The sequence below is a fragment of the Carcharodon carcharias genome, chromosome 14, assembly GCF_017639515.1.
Source record: "Carcharodon carcharias isolate sCarCar2 chromosome 14, sCarCar2.pri, whole genome shotgun sequence".
Lineage (NCBI taxonomy): Eukaryota > Metazoa > Chordata > Chondrichthyes > Lamniformes > Lamnidae > Carcharodon > Carcharodon carcharias.
This window is the reverse complement of record NC_054480.1, coordinates 53,276,792-53,300,757: the sequence shown is the minus strand read 5'-3', so window position 1 is coordinate 53,300,757 and position 23,966 is coordinate 53,276,792. Positions and strand designations below refer to the sequence as shown.

The 23,966-nt window shown below is 41.3% G+C and overlaps 1 protein-coding gene across 2 annotated transcripts in view; it reads left to right on the top strand.

The window, feature by feature from the left end:
* The window catches only part of zfp64 (zinc finger protein 64 homolog (mouse)), an 82,899-nt gene extending 66,148 nt beyond the window's left edge, over positions 1-16,751 (top strand). For both annotated transcript variants that reach the window (XM_041203663.1, XM_041203664.1), the window contains 2 exons: positions 1,070-1,321; positions 13,306-16,751. In XM_041203663.1, coding sequence (XP_041059597.1) covers positions 1,070-1,321; positions 13,306-14,930 — 1,877 coding nt within the window. In that variant the 3' untranslated portion in view covers positions 14,931-16,751. The remainder of the gene's footprint in view (positions 1-1,069; positions 1,322-13,305) is intronic.
* Positions 16,752-23,966: the final 7,215 nt, after the last annotated feature.

The following is a 23,966-nucleotide window of genomic DNA, read 5'->3' as shown; positions in this document are numbered from 1 at the left end:
GCTATAAATTGAGAGAGGGGAATGTGCAATGAGACTGGGTGTTCTCGTACACCAGTCGCTGATGGTAAGCATGCAGGTGCAGCAGGTGGTAAAGAAGGCAAATGGTATGTTGGCATTCATAGCCAGAGGATTCGAGTACAGGAGCAGGGACTTCTTGCTGCAATTGTATGGGGCCTTGGTGAGACCACACCTGGAATATTGTGTGCAGTTTTGGTCTCCTTATCTGAGGAAGGATGTACTTGCTACAGAGGGGAGCGCAGCGAAGATTTACCCAATTGATTCCTGGGATGTGGGACTGACATATGAGGAGAGATTGAGTCGGTTAGAATTATATTCGCTGGCGTTCAGAAGAATGAGGGGGGATCTCATAGAAACCTATAAAATTCTAACAGGACTAGACAGGGTAGATGCAGGAAGGATGTTCCCGATGGTGGGGGAGCCCAGAACTAGGGGTCACAGTCTGAGGATACGGGGTAGACCATTTAGGACTGAGATGAGGAGAAATTTCTTCAACCAGAGAGTGGTGAGCCTGTGGAATTCGATACCACAGAAAGTAGTTGAGGCCACAACATTGTATGTTTTCAAGAAGGATTTAGATATAGCTCTTGGGAACTATATCTATAGCTATAGCGAAAGGGATCAAAAGATATGGTGAGAAAGCGGGAGCAGGCTATTGAGTTGGATGATCAGCCATGATCATAATGAATGGTGGAGCAGGCTCAAAGGGCTGACTGGCCTACCCCTGCTCCTAGTTTCTATGTTTCTATGAATACTCCGCCCCTTTCAACCAATTCCCTCAAGCTCCCATTGTGCATTGATTGTCTCAAACTGTGCCCTAAGCCTGAATAGTTAATTACTGGTCATATATATCATCACTTCTGACTTGATTCTAATAGTTACTTGAATGTTTACCTCATCCCCAAGAGAAATAACTTTGCTGCAATTTAAGTAGCACACATTTATATAGGAAAATGCTAGGTTAGAAAAGACCAGCAGTGCAGTCCATCTGCACAGGCTTATATTTGTTTTCGGGGTGTTTTTACTGTGTTTGAACTGTGCTGTTTTGTAGGTGAAAAACCCTTCAAATGTGACATTTGCAACAAGAGGTTCAGTCGTTTGGATAAGCTGAAGATGCACAATCGTTCGCACACCGGAGAGAAACCACATAAATGCCAGCACTGTAACTATGCAGCAGCAGACAGCAGCAGCTTGAAGAAGCACCTCAGGATCCATTCTGATGAGCGTCCATTTAAATGTCAGATATGCCCTTATGCTAGCCACAGCTCTAGCCAGCTCATTATTCACCTCCGTTCTCATACTGGTAAGACATCTTACTCAGGGTGCAAATCAGATTGAAATGGCATGCATAAAGAGGTTGTTATGAATTGAATGAAGGTATAGTAAAGCAGCTTGTTACAGAAACTTAGATGCCCAGTGATTCAAACCTGCACTTTGAAGCTTGTCACATCCTAACACTCCAGAACATTCATCAAATACATGCAATGAGTTTTATTATTTCCTGTCTAGTTTTTAGGAAAGGCACCCCACCTGAGAGAAAATAATGCACTAACAACCTAGCTGAGTTATTTTGCATGGTTTCACTTGGATGCAGATGGGACTAAAAGATTAGACCAGAAGTAACACACTCAATCTGATTCATCAAAAAAATTAGGTGCATCTGCTTCAGATGGTTCAGCGCCATCGTCACCAACTCATTTTACATGGTGGGCCTGATGCAATATCCTGATACTTGGCATGGGCCACGTTCAGCAAAAGTTATTAAAATAGATAAAGATAAACCATATTGTTATTAATTTACATTTAGGTTTTATTTGCTTCTACTGCTGACACCTCTTAACTTGAACCATTGCATTAACATTTTTCCACATCTTAGCCTTATAAACATCTGTAGATCATGAGCTCTGAAAAGTCTCCTTTCCATGCTGAAATGCCCAAGCTTCTTCAATCTTATCTCAGACACCTGATAGTGGAGATCAACCTCTTTCCAAGGCAGCCAGAACTGGATGCAGTTTTCAAAGTGCATTCTAACTAGAGCACTATAAGGGTTCATCTTTAACTCCTCTGACTTATATTTTACCATTTTGGCTACATAGTTTCATCATCTTGTTAACTTTATTGACTGCTGCTCTGCATTGGTTGATCATGTTTACTGTTAGGTATTCAGGTTCACCGTTAACTATTTCAACACTATTCACATTAAATTGTGTGCCACTTTTTTTCCCTTAACGTGCGGTACTTTGATTTCTCTGCATTAAATTTTGTGTGTCATTCTTGTGTTCACTTACATATCTTTGTCCAGCTCATTTTGGAATTTCTGAGCTGCTTCTTCTGACAGTACTGTTTCTCCTAGTTTGGTATCTTCTGTAAATCTAACCGTTTTCTACTGACTTTGATACGAGGTAGTTTATATAAATTACAAACCATAGTGGTTACAGTACTGAGTCTTGAGACAAACTGCTCTGCTTCCCCCACTCTGACATAATTCCTTCAACACGTACTTATCATTTCCTCAGCTTTAACCAGGGTTTACTCTGAATCAAGTGGCCCTCAATTTAAGCGGCCAGCATTCCTGTTAGAAACAAGTAGGATCATCATAATTTAGTGCAAGTGGGGTTTAAAGATGTCATTTAGATTCCTATATCATTTTGGTGCAATCAATCAAGGAGCTCACTGATTTCTCAAACCACCCCACTACTCAGCAGGATACAGCCTGACCAGTATTCTGGAACCAATAGAAAATCATTCATTTGGCATCTATTTAGGCAGCAAGATGAGTATAATTACTTTCCCTGCACTTCACTGCTAATATTTCTCTTTTCGATGATGCTCTTTTACTTCCTTTCTCGAATCATTTCTTTTTCTCCTTTTCATAATGCTGCTTTCCTGTTTTCTACATTTGAACCACCTCTTGCAATGCCTCATTTAAAATTCTCATATTTGTGTTCAAATCCCTTTGAGGCCTCACCCCTCTCTCCCTCTGTAACCTCCTCAAGTCCTACAACAAACCTCTGCATTCTTAGGATTCTGGCCCGTTGAGTATCCTTGATTTCCATTGTCCCACCATTGGTGCCTTTGCCTTCAGCTGCCGAGGCCCCAGGTTCTGGAATTCCCTCCCTAAACCTCTCCACCTCTCTACATCCCACTCCCTTCTCCTTTAAGACCCTCCTTGAAACCTGCACCTTTTACTTAAGATTTTGGTCACTAACTAATGTCATGCCCAGTAAAGGCATGTCCTATTCATAACTTTAAATATGGACTGCATTCAGCATATAATTTTCTGGAACTGCTTTTCTTTTAAAAATGGACAGTAAACAGACTACTAAGTTGGCTGCCAAGGATCAGGTGACTTTCTGCACAGACAAACGATTAACTCATTTCTGAAAATGTCTCTGGAAAGTTCTCAAATGCAAATCAGTTCAGTGGAAGAGAGCTGTGAGGATGGACTATCAAATAAGGTCCTCCAGTGAGCTAATCGTAGCTAGTATGTTGATGGGTTTTTAATATTCCCGCATTGTGTATCAATCATCCTGGCTCCAACCCATTATGCAGACAATGGAAGGCACTAAAACTTGCCATTATGTGACCAAAACTGGCTGCAGATAACAAATCTATCATCCCAAGAAGCAGAGCGAACCTGGGCAGCCTGCAAAAAAAAACCCACAGCAAAACATCAGCTGCAGAGCAAGGCAGTAGCACCTATGCCTTTTTAAAAAAGCTAAAGACTGTTGCATCTTTAAGGTACCCCTAGCCATTCCTTTTCAGAGTCCACCAGAACAGAAACTTGACCTCCTGCTTAAAAAAACCCACGAGTAATCAATTTTGTGATATGCTGAAAAAAACCCATCTCTTCGAGGAAATCCTGCAACAACATTGATATACGACTCCAGCTATTAAAACCAAACGCACTAACTTTTCAGAGTGAACCATCTTCTGCAGCTGACCCGCAACAACCGTTTTTCCTGTGACGAGCCAAGCACGTTAACTATGACCTATTCTTTTGTTTACAACTCGTAAAAGTGTACCATCCCCTTAAACTGCATCTTTCTCATCTGTGCATGCTTGCATAAGTGACATAGGGCTGGATTTTCATCCTCGAGCAGGCAGTGAGAGTCAGGAAAATCCCCAGCTCGGCCTGAGCACTTCAGGAGAAAGTGCCAGGAAAGATCAGATTTCCATTGTTGAGGGGTTGGGTGCAGGCTGCGGTTAGGCCAGCCGACTGGGAAAGAGTTTGGAGGCAGCACAGGGGCTGCTGGGTACCGGTGGGCTGTTCAAAGAGCTCACCTTGTGGACTTCATCCCAGTTGTAATGTGAAGCCTAAGGCCCTCTAGCCCTTACCCTTTACACCCATTCACCCCCCATACACTCCATGCCCATCCATGCCACCTCATGCCCATGCCAAGTTGTGCCCCCCCACCCGCCTTTGTGGCCCCTCATTCACCCATGCCCAGCCATGGCACGTCCATGCTCATTCACCCAATATATACTGTATAGAACCAATGACCCCTAGTGACAATAGGATGTGTAAAAAATGTTTTCCACTATATTTTCTGCAGGCCAATAAAATTGTCAATTATCCAGACCTTTTTAACATATCAGTAGCTGATAATGCAAACGCAAGAAGAAATCAGAGAGCCAGAGCTGTCAATCAAGTAATATTTCCCCTGGGATTCAAGTGTTTCACTACTCTAATAGATTTCTGGGCATTCAGCCAAGCCTCATTATGCATTCTTTTGAACTTATCTCTTAAATGGTTCCCTCATGCAGACACCTCTGAGGTGCTGTGAACCACAACTCTTAAGGCCCAACTCTATGAAAATTGCAGAGGACTAGGATATGCTTATCCACACGATGGAGCAGGCCAGCTTGACAGTGCCGGGTGCCGGTTCACAATCCAAACTGGCCTGTACCCTTAAAATGTAGTCCTGACAATTGGAAAAGCTGTGAGTGGGGTCGGGAAATCTTGAATCGGGTCCTGGCCCCATTTTCACCCCTTCACAGAATCTCCTCAACTCCATGAAAAATTAGCACCTAGTGTTTTGAGGTGAATGCATGAATAAATAATCCCCTTTATTTAAACCTATGAAAGCTTGCTGCTGATTGTTTAAAAATTGGCCACACACTCGGGTTGAGAAACATACATACTTTCATTTCCAAAATTATACGGATTATGGACAGTGAGGGAAAGGGTATATGGATTTCAGTTTTTCTCCCGACCCTGTCCATAACACTTAAATTTTTGTGTCAGCCATGGTTCAGTTGGTAGCATACTTGCCTCTGAATCACTTGGTTCCAGGTTCATGTTCTGCTCTGGGTTTGAGCACAAAAATCAAGGTTGTCACACCAGTGCAGCACTGAGGGAGCATTGCACTGTTGGAGGTGCCGTCTTTTGGATGAGAAGTTAAACCAAGCCTGCTTGGGTGGATGGAAAAGATTCAATGGTACTATTTCGAAGAAGAGCAAGGGAGTTATCTCCAGGGAGTTATCCTGGCCAATATTTATCCCTCAGTCAACATCATAACAAACAGATTATCTGGCCATTATCACATTACTATTTGTGGGAGTTTGCCACACTTCCTTCATTACAACAGTGACTACATTTCAAAAAGTACTTTATTGGCGATAAAGCGCATTGAGACATCTGGTGGTCTCAAAAAAGTGCTCTATAAATGCAAGTCTTTCTTTCATCAATCCTAATATCTGCCTTAAAATCTATTCGTGGATCAATGTCAAATTTTGTTCGATAATGCTATGTGAAGCGCCATGGAATGTTTTGCTTCGTTAAAGGTGCTATATAAGTGCAGTTGGGGTAGTTGTTTACTTTTATAAATGTTAATGATTCATCTACACCATTTCTCACTTTAAATCAAATTATAAACTGAATGTAATGATTGGAGCATGATACTGCGTAATGCACAATACATTGGACCAGATTTGACTGTTGAAATAATATTGAGGCTAAGGATTCTCTGTGTTATTTGTGCATAAATGATTCAGCAGGTTCAGGTACAGATGTAGTTAAGTGCTAAAATGCAAGTATTGCTGTCCAAGTTGTATCCCTTTGCCATTAACTTTGCCAAAATGGTATGTCATTGTCTGCCTCATCATTGAAATGCATTGAATGTCATGAAGTTGTTGTCTTGTGCAATGCTACAGAAGTTAAGTTCGGTCATTTCAGAGATGAGTACCCTTTTTACAACTTGATAATTGTTCAGCACTACCAATCAGCCTCTCTGAAAATTAACTATTACAAGTGAGAAGTCTCATCCTTTCATGATTAATTGTTGAAGAATTTAAAGATGTTGAATTTAGAAGGTAAATGTAGTTTCCCTTTCTGTCACGTTCTTTCTGCCTCTTAATCCAATCTTTCTTTCCATCTCTATTTTTTGTTCTGTACTTGATCTAACATAGAATTTTACCCACTCTACATACACTTCCTTCTCAGTCCTTGTGCTGTTAATTTCACAATCCTTTGATCTAACTGGTTAAGAAGGTACACCGTTGGTTGCCCTGTTCACTTGGGTTTTGGGTGCCCTTTGTACTTCACTGCCCTACTATCAGCTTGCACTTTCAGCGACTTAGTGGAAAAGATGGACTGAGGTGAACGGTGCAGGAGAAAGTCTGAAGTGGGAGATACTGTTAGATGCTTTTCTGCTGCGAAATCTTCCTCATTATTCTCTTGCTGAAATGTAGATCTATCCCTTTAAGGCTGTAAAGTTTAAATTTAAGTAAGCACAGCTTAAGGTCAATCAGAGTTCGTTGGTTTGATGAAGGAAGTTTATAGGTTGGAAGGTGTTTAGCAATTTCTGGCTTCAGATGTTTAAAATGTGGAATTTACCACTTTTTAAATATAGTTTTAACACTTTGAAGTGTGATGTATGAAAGACAGTCTCAAATTTGTTGTACAGATGTGAATAATGGCAGTTCCATAAAGAGGTGAGTTACAAATCATGTGTCATATAAAAACTGGAATGAAACCAGTATAATGTGATACCTAGTAGCTTAGCAAACCTGTCCTTGGAACTTAGGACAGGCTTCAGACACCCCAGATTTAACCTGGGGCCTATACCAAGTAAGCTAATTGCAGCTGAAGCTGTGAAAAGGGGTACAATTAGCTTCAGGATTCCTGGGAGGGTTCCATACAGGGTTCCAGTTCCTGATTTCTATCAAGTGGCAACTGCAGGAAGTGTACATTTTTGTGAGATGAGGGTGGGAAACGGGCTTGGCTGAGAGGCCTCACAGTCACCTGGTCTGCCAACATTTGTTAAAGCTCATGCGTGAATAAATAGCTGTTTTGTTGAAGGATATTCTGTGTATAACGCTGTGTTACAGCAAAGTATCAGTACCTCCAGGAGGTGAAGGCAAAGAAAGAATTAAAAAGCATAAGAACCTCTTGGGGGTTAAATTTTCCCTGTACATTAGTACACACACCTGAGTATCTAGGGGATTGAAATGTTGTGATTTGCCATTAATTGAGCGTATGTTAACTTTTGCCCATGGGCTAAGTTGAGTAATGACTTCTATAATGCACTTGGAACACAAACCTTTTTTGCTTGTTAGAATTATTAATGAGAAACTTGCAAATTCATGAGGATTCACTTTGTTCCCATATCATTTACAGTTTTCAATGTGAGAAGTTAAAGTTTGATTTGAGGTGCTAGTAGAATGCCAGTGGTGAGCATAGAGGGGTGGTTTTGCTCAAAGGAGAAGCTCTTTAGTGAACTTTGCATGTAAAATCTGTCAATGCTCAAACCGTAAGAGGAGCCAGAGGGGCAATAACAGGATGAGATAATGATCTGAGATGCTCAAGGACCTAGACTTGTAACCCTTCCTATTAGCACAAGTACTTGATTGTTGCCCCTCCTTGGACCTGACCAAGGGACAATGTATAAAGAAGCTGGGCTTTGTCAGACACGTATCAGCACCTTGAAGTAATCTGACAGCCTAGGATAATGTTAGTGCATGTGAAAATAGCTGTGATGCTGCACTTCTGATTATGCATAGCATAAATTGGACAATTTGCAGGTTGCCAGTGCATCACAAAAGGAACAGAATTCCTTCCCTACACATCAAATTCAATAATAACATGCCACACTACTTAGAGACCAAATTTGATCAGTTGTGTTGCATTCTCCACATGTAAGGTGCCATGTCTGGAGATGCAGGCAGTATCTTGCCTTTTATCAACAGGAGTCATTTCTTCCTATTGTATGGATGGTTTCTGGAAGACGTGGGCTATCTACTCCATAATGTGGCTGATCATATTTTTGCTGAACCTCCATAAGAATGGGCCTAAAACAAAGCACATTTGGAAGGAAACAATATAACAGCAGATCTTTGCCCTGTTAAAACATTCCCAATGGTTTGACCTTATGGTGGTGCCTTGTAGAATGAGCTGGAGGGAGCTAGTTGCAAATGTTACACAGTGATGTCATTGAAAGGCAGACACACATTTGATGCAAACAAGCTGCAGCAAGGTTCCCCACTGCTTGTGCCTACATGAAACCCCTGCATCAAGCCAGCCAATGATCTTATCAACTGATCAGACATTTTTCTTTTCTTGAGACCTACATATGGCCTTTTCCCTGCGTTGTTTTGCAACACAACTAAGTATTGTTTACCAATTATTATTCAGTGAATAATTTGGTTTTTACTTTAAAGTTTACAGCAATATTTGTTCATGTTCAATATATGCTTGTATCACTATGAAAATCCATTTGTGAACTATATTTATTGCAATTACTCCTTGTGTTTTGTGAGCTAATAATTAGTGTTACTTTTAATGCATTTTTCCATGTCATGACCTATTGAAAGTAGTATATACGAAGCATTCCTTTGAGATGTCTTGATAGGGTTGCCAACTTGGGCTGGACATATTCCGGGAAACATTGGTGGAAGTGACGGCACAGAAAGCAAGGGTGAATTTCTCATCCATCCCCCCATCTCACTCCACTGCCTTCGGCTGCTCTCCCAGATTCAGGTTTTTTTATATTTATTTCTCTTTTTGATTTCCCTTATCCCCCGCAGCAACCATGTCAGGGTCTTTTATATGTTTAATTCTGGCTTCCAACATGAGTTGTGTTCAATATTCCAAGATTAGAAGGAAACAAATGAAACAGCACTGATCTGACTGAGTTAATCATGTATTAAATTTTGCAACAACTGCACCTGATGCGATGCTAAACTTTATAAAAGTCCTCGGACTGCCCTCCCAATTCAATGATTTGAATAATTTAACCAGCGCCTGCTTTCAGTATGGTTACAGAGAGCTCTGTCTGTTTATCTCACCTTCGACAAATGTAGTCGAACTGAGATGGATTTGAACTGTTGATGGTTAACTATTTAAATTTCATACCCATTTTATGGCACAAACTGCCAGAGCCACACTCCACCCGAACATTATTTTCAGAACCCGGACGTGTTCAGCCCATGAACCAAGTCTGCAGAGCAACAATGGCTCAGAACTGGTTCTGTCCTGTCAGCCTGCCCTGGGTCTGTCTCTATAAGCGAGCTTGCTCATTCTTGCTGTACAACCTTGAATCTTGGTCACATTTACAGATCTGAGATTTCCTAAGCACCGAGTGAGGTGAGTTATATTGTTTTAGAGATGTGTGTCTTTCCCAAGGTAATGTAGGAAACAATCCTATCAACACTGATTTAAGTTTATGTGATCAATTTGTTCATTCTTCTCCTGGCGATTGGTGCAAGGAGGGATAAAAGTGAACCCTTTACCTTTTAAAATCTCCCGGATTGCTTTTAAAAGCCACAGGGAGGTTGATGGCAAATCCGTTAGTGTCCTGGCCATTTTGGGAATGTTGGCAACCCTATATTTTGGGGACCTGTTTGGAATATCAGTGTATGCCCCCATTACTGTCTACATGTTATAAGTGTGCTAGGAATAGCCTAAACAGTTCCTGCTATCTGGGGCTTGCATTGCCTGAAATATCTTTCTTGTAAATTGCAAAAGCTGGCAAAAGACTGAGACTGTGACTTGAGCTACACATCACTGTGTTTCTTACTCCTGCTGCTATTGGAGGCCTAGATCAAACTTGAGCCCTTAATCTTTCTATGCAGAGTCTATTGCTGCAAGATCTCTGAACTCATCCTTTGTGAGTCTGTGGCATGTTTCCATGCTGGCCTATTTCATTTCCTGGGCTGTGGATCTCAATTTCCTAATGTAAGCTTGAGAAATTTTGCAGCTGTGTTTATTGCCTATATAGCTGTTCTGTAGTTGTCATGCAATGCACATTGTTACTGCAGGTGAATTTTTGGCATTCTGCAGTTTGGGCAACCTTTGCTAACCAATATTGCTTGATTGGATGGTAGATCTAAGTTCAATACAGACGATGAGGTGTCAATGAGGCAGGTTCCTTCATTTCACCGATAAACTTCTAAGACCTTACTCATGAAGCAACTTAACAGGGCCCACAAAACGTGCTGCATGGCCACACAACAAAGGCCCATCTGTTCTTCATCCATCACCTGTTCCCTTTTTCTATCATTGGCGATTCATACCTTGAGTCATCCAACGCTCTAATACTTCCCAAATTGTCTGTGTGTCTGAACTGCCTCGACTTTGACAGATATTGGTGGTAGAATGATGAAGTGAGAGTGACAGCCCGGGTTCCTCCTCCTGTGATTATTATCTTCCTTTAAAAAGAAATGACATGGGGTGAGTAAATGGACATTGTTATCCATTTGTTGCAATAACAGCATTGATGGTTTAGAACTTTGAAAATACTGCAGTTAGATTGAAGGGGAAAAGAGACTGAACAGCACATTGGAACTTTTGATAATCGGCATTTTGCAATTCTGGTCAAAGCTACTTTGCAATTCAGCTATCCCCCTGACTGGAACTTTGCTCAGAACTTGTCCTCCATTTTTAAATGTGCCATAGGTGAGCTACTTGGAATGAGCACAATTAGCTGCAGTCATGTTATTCCCCCTTCGCCACCCTGCCCACTACTGATACCAACCCCCCCACCCCCCCACACCCCCAATCCCCACCCCCACAGTTTTCTCCCCTTTTTGCTGATCTTTGCAAGGGTACCTTGCCCAAGCAACTATCCTTTGTGTCAGGCCATGGGCAAGTTATTTGACTATAGTGGGCATCCCAACCAAGCACTATCCTATCTTCAGCATCCATATATGTATACTTTCCAGCAGAAGTGATTGCCATAGCTGATTTTACCTCTCCACAGGCTGGAGAATGGAAGCCAGCTACAGAACTCTTACTGTTGCTCAGCTGAGATCTACTATCTTGATACTGACCACGTTTTCAATCTGAACCCCCAGATCTTCTGACTCAGTATCATACTGGGTAGGGCACTTAACAGTAAGGCATTGGAGCACTTTAATTGTAAATTACTCTGCACTGATAAACGTAGAACTCAGTTAAGATGTCAATTGTATTGCGAGCGCTTGCTGGCAATTCTGTAAAGCCACACAAGAAGCAAATAATTATACTGCAGATATGAGATTATGTTGTTCAAAGCAGCAGACTATGTTTGCACAGGAGCAACACATGCTGAAGGCAGTTTGAGTGAAATGCCAGGGCATATGCCTCCACTTGTTACTTATACAATGTAAAATATTTTAGACTAGGTCCCAAGCTGTTTATGTGCAAAGCCACAGCTGGAGTTTGTCAGCTCAGGCGGAATGTGATGCTGCCACTGTATCATAATGAGGACCCATGTGTCCAATCTTCAAGCACACTTGCAAATTATATTGCAGCTATCTAATAATGAGGCAATTAGTTTAGTTGCACATCAGAATCATAATAGAATCCATTAATTGATTAAATAAATGTGAATATTATCAGTTTCTATTGTGTGCATTGTGTTCTCTCAGGATTAGCAGGAATTCATCTGACAAAATTAAAGATGAATAGGATTTACGTAACAACAATAAAAAAAGAAAGGAAAATATATCCTGAAAAACACTGATGATGTACTTAGTATAAAACAATGATGAGCAAAAGCTACTTAAAACATCCAGCACTCCTGTAACTAAGTATTGTATTTCATTTTTAACAGATATGAATGCACTCAATATTTTATAATTTTATATTTTATAAGTGCAACAGACATTTGCTCAGATGTAAATTCACCTTTTAAAAGCAGGAAAACAGCTTTTTGTGGCTATTGTTCTATGTTATCTATTGATTCTAAAAGTATAAAATCTGTTCATTTGCTTTAAAATTGTGTTCATAGCTAACCTCTCCTGTTCTTGCTACTATGTACTCTCATATTTCTCATCTTTGCTTTTTATTTTTTTGTGTGGTTTCTTTGCATATGTGCTGAGATATCCCACCTTGTTGTTCCCTTAACCAGAAAGTGTACATAAATTACCACCCCTGTCTGTTCCATTATAATGTGAATCCAACCATTTTTTCAAGGCTTAAGATATAATGTTCATCATTCACCAACTCTTACAGGGACCTGTGCTGATTTCCTGCTGTGGGCATTTGGACTCAGCTTGTACAGCATACAATTTGATTTCATTAGGACTCTTAACATTTGCGATACAAAATGCATGAAACAAAAAGAGAAGAAATAACATTCCTTGGTTTTGAAATATATTATTGGTCCAGAATAATAATTCTATTGGTCACATCCAATCTTAAAGCTAATGAAAATTGATTGAAAGAAATAAACCTTTTCTTCGTCAATGAGCTCTGAGTAGAATCTAAAATTGGGAAAATGGGGAAAATAATTCAAAGCAAAACATCTCTCACAGAAAGACTGCCACAATCCCTGTATAACAAAATAACTTAGCTTGCCAATGCTGAGTAATGCACTTGAAAGCAATGAACTTGAACGACTTTAGAATGATTATTCAGTCTGTAAAGTAACCGTAATAAAAATAAATTGCATTTATATATCACCTTTAACATAAACTGTTCCAAGACGCTCCAAAGGGCATTAAAAATAACATTTGACACCAAACCACATAAGATGACCAAAAGTTTGGTCAAAGGCCTAAGTTCTAAGGAGTAACTTCAAGGAGGAAGGCAAGGTAGAGAGGTGGAGAAGTTTCCAGAGAGAATCCCAGAGCTTAAAGCCTTGCCAGCTAAAGGTGGAGTTACCAGTGTGTAGCGATTAAAATTGGAGATGCTCAAGAGGCCAGAATTAGAGGAGGGCAGAAATTTCTGGAGGATTTTGGGGCTGGAGGAGGTTAGAAAGATTGGGAGGGGTGAGGCCATGGTGGAATTTGAATGCAAGGATGAGAATTTCAATTGTAAAATGTATCAATTTTAATCTGTATTTACAATTTTTTTCTCCTCAGGTGATGCTCCTTTCCAATGTCAGTTGTGTGATGCCAAATTTAAAATCAACTCAGACCTAAAGAGACACATGCGTATCCATTCTGGTGAAAAACCCTACCAGTGTGGCTTCTGTGATTACCGCTGTGCTATGAAGGGCAATCTTCGATCTCACATCCGTGTAAAGCACAGCATGGAGAACACTTTCAAGTGTCCACAGTGCGACTTCCAATGTGGGAACAAATCAACGCTGCGACAGCACACGAGGACCCATCAACCAGATAAGCCGATAAAATGCTTGCAGTGCAGCTACTCCTGTGCTAGTAAAGGATCTTTGAAGGTACATGAAAGAATTCATTCTGAGGATCGACCTTTCAGGTGCAAATTTTGCTCCTTTGATTCAAAACAACGTAGCAACCTTCTTATGCACCTAAAGAAACATCATATAAGTAAGGAAAAGTTGAATGCAGGGAAGAAAGATGTTGATGGGCAAAAGCAAGGCAGTTCACGTTTAGTGGTCAAACTGGATGCCAAAAAGCCTTTCAGATGTGATATGTGTGAAGCAAGTTTTGTTAGAGAAGATTCACTCCGCAGCCATAAGAATCAACACCGTGATTTGTCCCACAGCAGTGATAACAGTGCACTAGCAGTTTTACAGCTGCAGATGCATCATGAGAACCAAACCAGTGTTCCTTCTGTGTCTAATCATCTTCAACCAAGATCAGTCACATCATTTAGCAAAGGAGAGGTGAAGATTATAGTTAGTCACCAATTGAATCCAGCCAACAGCATTGTTCAAGCAGCAACAAATGAAGATCATACAATAAGAGATACTGTGGTATCTGATTCAAGCCATCAGAACAGGGATGATGTAACCTCTAGTAACCAGTTGCAACTGTTACAGCAGGTCAGTTTGATTGCTCCAACCCAACAAACAATATCACAGAATGAAGCTGAAACTAACTCATCTTTAGAGCAGGAAGCCACTTTACTTAGCTCTATCGATTCGAGTGCTACTGACAGTCTCCATCAGGCGCTAATGCAAACCACAGCTGTTGCTAACCAAGCATCTTCAAACAGCCAGTCATTCATCACTGCTTCTACAATCAACTGCTCGGACCTGGATGGCTTAAATGCCCTTATTCAAGAGGAAAGCAGGGAAGTCACTGTAGTTAGTGATGCTAGCCAGACTGTTGCAACCTCCTCCTCCTCCTCATCCTCAGCATCGCCCATCTTCTCTTCCCCATCTCCTCAGTTGCAGGCACCTAAACAAACTTATCCTATTGTTCCAGCAGGGGCTCCATCTGTTACCTGCTCAGTATTACAAATTCCATCTCATAATTCTTCAGCTACAGGATTTCCCTCACAGTCCGAGGAAACAAACAGTCTTTTGGTATCCAGCATTGGCATTAGCACTTCAGGAGTGATTATACAGAGTCTTCCAATGGTTGTTTCAACAGCACAGCAACAGCAAACTGATGATCCGCTCTCTGAGCGGGCTTTCTACTCTGATTCCAGTGCTCCCACAACCTTAGTGCTACAGGATACTTCACAGCTTTCTGACAGACAAACAATGCACCTTACCTCTGGTGGAGACAGCACACAATCTTCCTGTTCTGTAACTGAAACCCAAGAGTGGACAATGTGAACTTATTATCTTGTCGATCTGGATTCTGAATGTGATTCTGATTGACTGAAATGCAGTGATGAAGCAGAATCTAATGTTTGTGAGTTCTGTAGACAGCTATTGTACTCTTATTTGGGCATGATTTTCTTACATAGTAGATCATTAAGATGAAATTATTGCAAGAAAACTTATTTCATTCATAGCCATCTGTGGTTTTGAACTAGCTTCATAGCTTTGGTGATAGTTAACAAAGATCAGATTTCAGCCTGAATCTTAATTAATGTTTGAAAATGTTAACCACTGTGTGCTTGGGTGCTTCAACATCCTAAGTACCTTATGGTAAAGGTACATTACAAACAATTATTAGTGAACCACATCCTGAGCTATGAAGAATCTCTCTTGGTTTTCCGATAATTGAATAAGACATTGTTGAAACAAACCATTCTGATTGGGGGAAGGAGGAAGATGGAGTGAGGGACAACAGATTTGTGATTTTAGTTTGCATGGAGTCATCTGGGCTTGATTGAATCAGCAACTTTGGACTCTAGAAGAGTTCTGATCCAGATTGCTATCTTCAGGTAAGGTTATGTGTGTGGCTATCACTGATGTAATTACTTTATGCATACGAGGAACACAAAAAGTTAGCCTGCAGGTTCAGCAGACAAATAAGAAGGAAAGTGGCATGTTGGCCTTTATTGCAAGGGGATTGGAGTACAAGAATAAGGGAATCTTGCTACAATTGTGCCGGGCTTTGATGAGACCACATCTGGAGTACAGTGCGCAGTTTTGGTCTCCATATCTAAGGAAGGATATACTTGGCTTGGAGGTGGCACAGTGAAGGTTTACTAGCTTGGCCCCTGGGATGAGAGGGTTGCCCTATGATGAGAGGCTGAGTAAATTGGGCCTGTACCCTCTGGAGTTTAGAAGAATGAGAGATTATCTCATTGAAACATACAAGATTCTAGAGGGCTGAAGAATCTAGAAGATGAGGTCACAGCCTCAGGATGAAGGGTTGATCATTTAGGACTGAGAAGAAGAGAAATTTCTTCACTCAGAGGGTTGTGAACTTTTGGAATTATTCACCCTAGAGGTTTCTGGATGCTCTGCTGTCGAGTATGTAAGACTGGGATGGACAGATTTTTGATCTCTCAGAGAATCAGGGGATATGGGGAGCTGTCAGGGAAGTGAAGTTGAAGTGGAAGATCATATTGAGTGGTGAAGCAGGCTTGAGGGACCAAATGGTCTACTGCTCCTATTTCTTATGTTCTAATGAACTTACAGCCATATGCTGATGATGTTTACTGTCTAGGCTCACAGATGCAGAATGGTCATGTAGGCAAAGAACTGTAGATTGGTCTTCATCTGGCATGAGTTAGTTGCATTAGAAGGGGAAAGAGATTAACAAAGGAACAACAGTAGTCTTTGTTGGACCTTATTAGATTGGCTTATCTGACATTCGACGGGCTGCACCAAAGTAAGCAGGACAAACTATGTCACCTGGAGGGAAGCCCGCATTGAAGTATGAAGGGGAAAAGGATGTAAAGTTTCCCCTAAATGATGTATTTCAATCTTTAACTGATTTGAAGAATTCAGTTGCCCACAATCATTCTCTAGTTATCTAATCCAGTACATTAAAGCAACCAAATATTTGACTGTTCTCGAGACAAGAGATCAAGTATTGAATTGATTAATAAGCTGGTCTCAAAATCAGTAAGCCTAACCAATTAACAATGTAATTTAATTGAGGAGCATCTTGTATATTTTTAAGCTGGCATTTTGTATAATTTCTATGAGCAAATCAGCAGAACAGCACAGACAATAAAAGTTAACTAATAAAAGAAATATAATCTTGTGGGTCTCACCTTATCACTTAAGCATTCTTCCAAAATTAAGAGGTTCACCATAGTCATCATGAAGCGTTTTATCAAATACCAGTGAAGAGGGAAAAGAAACAAACCCCAATGACCAGCTAGGATTGATCACTAAAGGTATGTCATATTCATAACTTTAGACATGGATTGCATTCTGTATAGAATTTTCTGGAACTGCCCTTTTGTAAAAAAAAACATTAAAAGGCTGCTAAAATGGCAGCCAAGGGTCAGGTGACATTTGAGTTTATGCATAGTCTTAGAAACATCTCAAGTCTCCGGAAAGTTCTGAATTGAATGACCATGGTCTCCCTTGAATGGTCATACCATGGCAAAAACCGTTGGGGGAATTCACACCTCTTATTGTTTATGGACTTACCCGAAACTCCAAATCAATGGCCCCCAGACCTACTGCTTCTGAGCTCCAAAGAGAGCTCCAGAAACTGGTTAAATCAGAAGTAGGTGCAAATTGCCACCATCCATTTCCCCACTGTGGCACAATGGCTTCAAACTTCAAATTGTTCTGGTTGGATAATAGAATTATTAATCATGTGCTCACCAATCCTTCTTACTCTAAGCATCAAGGACAAACCAGTCAGCCTGCAAACAACACAGCAAGAAACAGCAGCAGCAAAGGCAGCAACACCCATGCCTTTAAACTAGAGACTGCAACATCATAAGGTATGCCAGGAGAGGGGACTTCATAGTCTTCTCCTTTTCCTGAGAGAAGCAGGAGGAGTGGGAGCTGGGTTTCCAGGCATGTAGTATTCCCAGTGTTGCATGGTGCCATCAGCTGCTCACATTTGGCTTTGCAGTTCCCACATATTAACATGGACATGTACTGCAACGACAAGCGCTATCACTCCATGAAAGTGCAGCTGATGTGCAACAACGTACGGATAAATCTAGTGAATGTCCATTATCTTGGCAGAAACAATGCTTTTGTCCTGCTCTCGTCAGCCCTAGTCTTTCAACCACCATGACAAACCAGGTGCTGGTTGCTTGGGGGCAAGGGCTCACTCTACACCTGGCTTTTGACTCCCTGCTGCCACGCAGCCTTGTTTGGTCAACACACCTACAATGAGAGTCATGCTGCCACCAGGGACATCATGGAGGAAATCATTGGTGTTCTGAAACAACAGTTCCTCTGTCTGGATCATTCGGGGGAGCCCAGAGGATTCCCTGGGGCATATTTCCAAATTTGGGGTGGTGCGCTGTGTCCTTCGCAACCTTGCTCTAATGGAGGCAAAACCTTTGCCACCAGACCTTTGGAGGGAACTTCGGGAAGAGGTGAAGGAAGGGAGAAGGCGTCTGGGACCTCTTTGCTCTGTGTGGGGTTAGCTGTGACTAGATGTTCAGATTCTGAAATCTCATCATAAAGCAATTAAATCATGCGTCTAATGAATCTTTTAAAGATTGTTACAGAGTACAGCAAACAAAATATAAGTTGATGACATCAGCATTAACAACATCACTAGTATTATGAAAATTTGCCAGGCCAGCAGCTTGCCACCTACCACATAAATATATTAGGAAGCAGGTCTCATCAGAGGGCCGCACGAAGTTTGCTGTTCTCAGCTGGCCAACTGTGCAAACATTGCAGGCTGTATTTTCCTATCACCATAGAGACGAGTTTGGAAGCAGGGATTGCCCCAATGTTCTCCTGCCTCTGGCGACTTTCCTAGGGGCAGGCTGCCACAGGAATTAGCCGTCTGCTGCACGGCAGTGGGTAGGCAATAAAACCCAATGAAGGACCATTTGCCCACAGCGCTGCAATTTTCCCAGAGTTGCATAGGCCCCCCCTGCTGTGTTGGGAGCTCAGCTACACTTTGGTAGTGGCCTCTCACCAGGAGGCTGGTGGGCTGAATTAAGTGGCAGTATCGGAAGGCCACAATGCACTCAGGAGCAAATGCAGGCACTCCTATGGAGGGACAACCCTCCACCCTGAGGATCCTCACAGTACTTTGTCATATTTTTTCATCACTGAAGAGGGAGGCCTTTGTATTTGTCTCCATTTTGAGAACCCCTCCTCCTGATGCACCACCTCTTCTGGTACGACTTCCACCTGGTCATTGCTAAAGGCCCTCCTACTGGGCCTCCCGTATTGGGAATCAACTTCCTGTCCTTAATTGGATGGCAAATGCAGAGGCGGCCAATTAGGGGCCCACATAAAGTTGCGCAGATGGACACCTTGATGACAAGTGTGGGCTTGGACTCGCATATGGTCCCGATGTCTGCTTCCTGACTCCCATGGGAAAGTTCATCCCTACAACAATGTTCAGTTTCCCCTAGGGTACGAGGTGACTAATAAGATGAACCATGAGACCTACTAATGAGCACCATCAAATGAATTTTATTGGAAAATTGACACATCAGCATTGGATGAAACTGGGATTGGAGTCAGCTGCTATAAGCAAGCTTCTATCATTCACTTACTGGCCTCACAAGTGAGGACAGGATCACAATATTTGTAGAGTTATACCCTAGCATCAGTTACTGTCTTAAGAGGAGGAAGGCAAAAAAAAAACAAAATCAAGACAAAGATGAACCTTACTGCAATGCCCTGTTATACAGCTTGAACCATAGGTTAGTAGGGCACAAACTGAGGTCGTTCAGCCCCACTGCCCTTTCAAAGAGCAATCCAGTTTGCCTGACTTCCCCATACACCTGCAATTTTTTGTTCCTTCAAGTATTTAAACAATTCTCTTGAAGGCCTATAGCCACTCGTTGCATAAAGAAATTTTCATCTTGTTGCTTCTGCAAATCAATTGTCCCATTTTGAAGTATGGTCTTTTCCAAAAAGAACAATTCTAACCTCCTTTACTTTCATTTCAGAACTGATAACAGGAATCATTTTGCTGCTCAGCTCTGTGCCCTTTGAAGGGCAAGAATATCAGGATGGGTGTCACTTCACTGCATTTTATAGCAGTAATATAACCTGATTTAATTTGTACTCTATCAGTCTGCTAGTTTTCACTGCATCGAAGCATTGGGCTGATGATTTTATAGATTTATCTGCAGCAGCTTTGTCTTGATCAGTACACTTTAAGTAAATTCATTTAGTGCACACCGTCTTTTGGTCCTTGCTCCAAGATAATTAATTTTCACTTGTCTTATATTATACTACATTTGGCTAAAAGGATCTAATTGTCCCTGAACCTGGTTAAATTGTTCTTCATCAGTTGTCCTTCCTTGTGCTACAATGGGTAGCGTCCATACTTCTGACTCAGAAGCTCCAGGTTCAAGTCCCACTCCAGGACTTGATGGCCAGGGAAGGTGTGTTCATAACATGGCCAAAGAGGTTGAGTATCAACTTGTTATTCCTTGCAATATATGCCAGCGGCAGACAGTAACAGTGGGAGTGGATCCTGGTCAGTCAAGTGATGGAAAGAAATTGGAATCTCTAACATCACTATTCATAGCTCCAGACTACAACATGCATGTAAAAGTTCCACAGCAACTTGAACTCCTTGGGTGCAGGTTGCCTCAGTTGGTTGGACGGCCAACGTGAATCAGATTGGTACCAACAGCATGGGATTCGATCCCTGTGCTGGCTGAGGTGGACTCAGGACCTGTCTCCTTGCCCTACCCATGGTGGAGATCGTGGTGCTGTGGGTCGGACCTGCATCTGGGCAGAAAACTCAAGAAAAAGATGTTGTCCTTCCTTCCATTTTGGTATCCTTTGCACACCTAAAAATGGTGCTAATGTTAGCTTTGTATGAATCATTCCTGAATATTAGGATTGATAGGTTCCAAATCAGACTCCTATGCAGAACCAACTTCCTGTACATTCTGAGTCCCACAAATGTTCACACTGCTATACTTTGGTGTCATGCTACTGTGTCATGTGGGGTTTTCCAGGTGAAATAGTAACATGCATGTTCTATACCCCTGTGGTAACATGCAATAAGTTCTTCCAGTGTTCTCTAGCTGTAACCTGATGACTGACACCAGCACTCCTATTCTAATATTTCATCTTTGGTTTCGAAGGATAACCTGGTGGACCACAAACCTTAGCTGCTTTTAGAAATTGTTCAATATGTGCACTGATGAAAACTGCCTTACATTAGAAATTGTTGCTCTTTTACCTGGATCCTGGCGCACTGGAGCAGTCTCACTTGCGAATGGGCCTATGATCTCTGGAGTTTAAAAAATGAGAGGTGGTCTCATTGAAACAGAGAATTCTTAGAGAACTTGACAAAATAGATGCTGAGAGGCTGCTTCCCCAGCTGCAGAGTCTAGAACTGTGGGTCACAGTTTCAGGATAAGGATCCTGCCATTTCCAACTGAAATGAGAAATTTATTTGCTCAGAGGGTTGTGAATCTTTGGAATTCTCCACCTCAGAGACTTGTGAATCTTCAGAATTCTCCACCTCAAAGGCTTGTGAATCTTCAGAATTCTCCACCTCAGAGGCTTGTGAAACTTCATAATTCTCCACGTCAGAGGGTTGTAGGAGCTCAGTCACTGAGTGTCTTCAGAATTGAGATTGATAAATTTTTGGATGTAAAGAAAATCAAGGGGTATAGAAACAGGGTGGGAATGTAAAAGATCAGTCACAGTTTTATCGAATGGCAGAGCAGGTTCGGAGGGCTGAGATACAATTTATACATTTTGTACATGTGGGGCAGGCTTGGTAGACCAATTATTTTTTTTCTTGTCTGTCGTTTTCAGATATTTCATATTATTAGGCTTTGCTTGTGAATGATGTAAAATGATAGTAAAAGACAAAGCAGAAGTATTTACATTATTCCCTGAAATTACCAAAGAGTACATTGTCATCAAAGGATTGACAACATGTTACATACAGCATGCATTTAATAGTAGACTTTGTCAGTTTTACGGTGATATGCACTTATGATTGCAAAGGGTATGCCAATTATGATATAACTCAGATAAAGGACCTGTTTGCTGCCTTTGTAGACCGCACCAAGGTGTTCAATACAGTCAACCAGGATGGATTTTGGAAGACACTATCTAGATTGGGGTGCCCTCCAAGGTTCCGCACCATTCTCCATTGACTGCACAAAGACAGGAAAGGTTGGGTCAAGCAGAATGCAACCCTTTCAGACGGTTTCCCTATCTCCAATGGTGTTAAATATGTATGTGATCTGACACCGACCCTTTTCTCCACTTTCTTCTGTATGATGCTTCAAGAAGCAAAGACAGAGGGCATATACATCAACTGAACAGATAGCAGTTTCCTCAACCTGCGACAACTACAGGCAAATATCAAAACCACAGAAGAATTTATCAAGGAACTTCTGTTTGCTGACAATTTTACCCTTCTGGGGCACACAGAGCAGGTGATGCTGCTCTTGTAAACAGCAAGTGCCTTTGGCATTAATATTAATCTAAATAAAACAGAAGTGCCACACCAGCCATGGCCACAAGGAAACTACAATCCACTGCAGATCAGCACTGATAGCAGCTATCTCAATACAATAGAACAGTTTACCTATCTCGGTTGTACTATCTTAAATGATGCCATTATTAATAAAGACATTGACAATTTACTATCCAAGGTAAATAGCTTCTTGGTTACTTGCCAAAGTGTGTCTGGTGAAACTATTCACCAGACATCTCTACCAAAACTCAGGAATAGAGCAGTTGGCATCATCACCCTCCGGTATGGGTCAGAATGGGCCCTGTATAGAAAACAAATGCAACTGCTGGACCTCTTCCATCAATGCTTTTTTCTCGATCCATCATGAACGTCAGATGGCAGCATTACATCACAAACAATGAAGCCCTCAAAAGAGCCAAAATACCCAACATAGAATGCATTTTCCTAGAATGCCAATTGTGCTGGACAGAGCGTGTGTCGTGCCTGTAGGATTCCAGAATGTCAAAAATGGTGCTTTATGATGATCTCTGCACTGGTAAATGAGATCGGGGTGCACCTTGCAAATGCTTCAAATACAGCTCTCTCTAATTGACATTAACCAATGAACATGGGAGCGGGAGACTGCCGAACTTGACAGCTGGCAGACAACAACTAGGAAAGCTACCTACAAGTTTGAAACAATCAGATGCAGGGCTGCTAAAGAATGGCACAGAAGTCTGCTTATAGCAGAGCCCCGCTAAACCAGGAGTTCCTAATGTTCCAACTGCTCAAGAGCCTGCAGATCAAGAATTGCCCTCCTCAGTCACCAACAATAATGCCAACTACCACAGAGATAAGCCTTTCCATGATCTTAACCTGTGAAGAATCTGTTATCACAATCAGACAAAAGAGACAGCATCATATCCCACGATATTCTTCAGAAGCTGGTAGCAAACGCTAACAAAATGGCTTTGGAGTTGCAGATATTTTCATGCATTCTGAATAAGTTCTCTACAGCACTGCTATCTAATTGCAGCTTTGTTATTCCCAAGCTTTGTCAAACATTTGTTAGGGAACCTTTGCTTAACTAGTATTATTTCCAGACTCCAGTGTAATCCAGTTTGCAGAAGTATTTTCTTTTAAACTTGTTTGGGTAGAAGTAAGTAGGACACTTGCAATACAGTCTTACATTTTACTCATTCTGAATGAATAAGGCTTTAATTTGAATTCTGGTTATTTTAAAATATGAGGCATGAAATTAAGTTGCTAAGATACTGCACCTTAAATTCTTCCCAGACTTTCCCAGAATAAAACTTTACCAGCATGGGCAGGCAGCCATGTACAGTTCCAGTAAGACAGTTTTATGGGTCATTTAACTGACTCATACATTTTGAGATTTATGCAACTCTAACTGATAGACATAACTGGAGGTTAAAAGCTTTACAGTCAGTTTGGCCTAACCTGCATAATATTAACTATTTAGAGATAACAGTAACATTTTTCTACCAGTATTAATAAATAATGTGATTGTTACTCTGATATATTAAAGGCTGATATCAACAGCAAAGAAAATGTTAACCCTTTTACAATAGAATGTGCAAATCCCTTGTGGTAATATTGAATTATCAAAGCTTACAACACCGAAGGGCACCATGCAGCCCATTATCTCTGTGCTTGCTCACTGCTAGAGCAATCCAAAACTAATCCCATGACTTCCATGTTCTCTCTGGAGAGCTCTGTATCTTTCTCTGCTTCAAATAGCATGGAACCGTACAATCTTACAGGACAGAAAGAAGCCAGTCAGCCCATTGGGCTAGCTAATTGAAAGTGAAATATGAACCCACATTTCCTTTAAAAGGAACAGT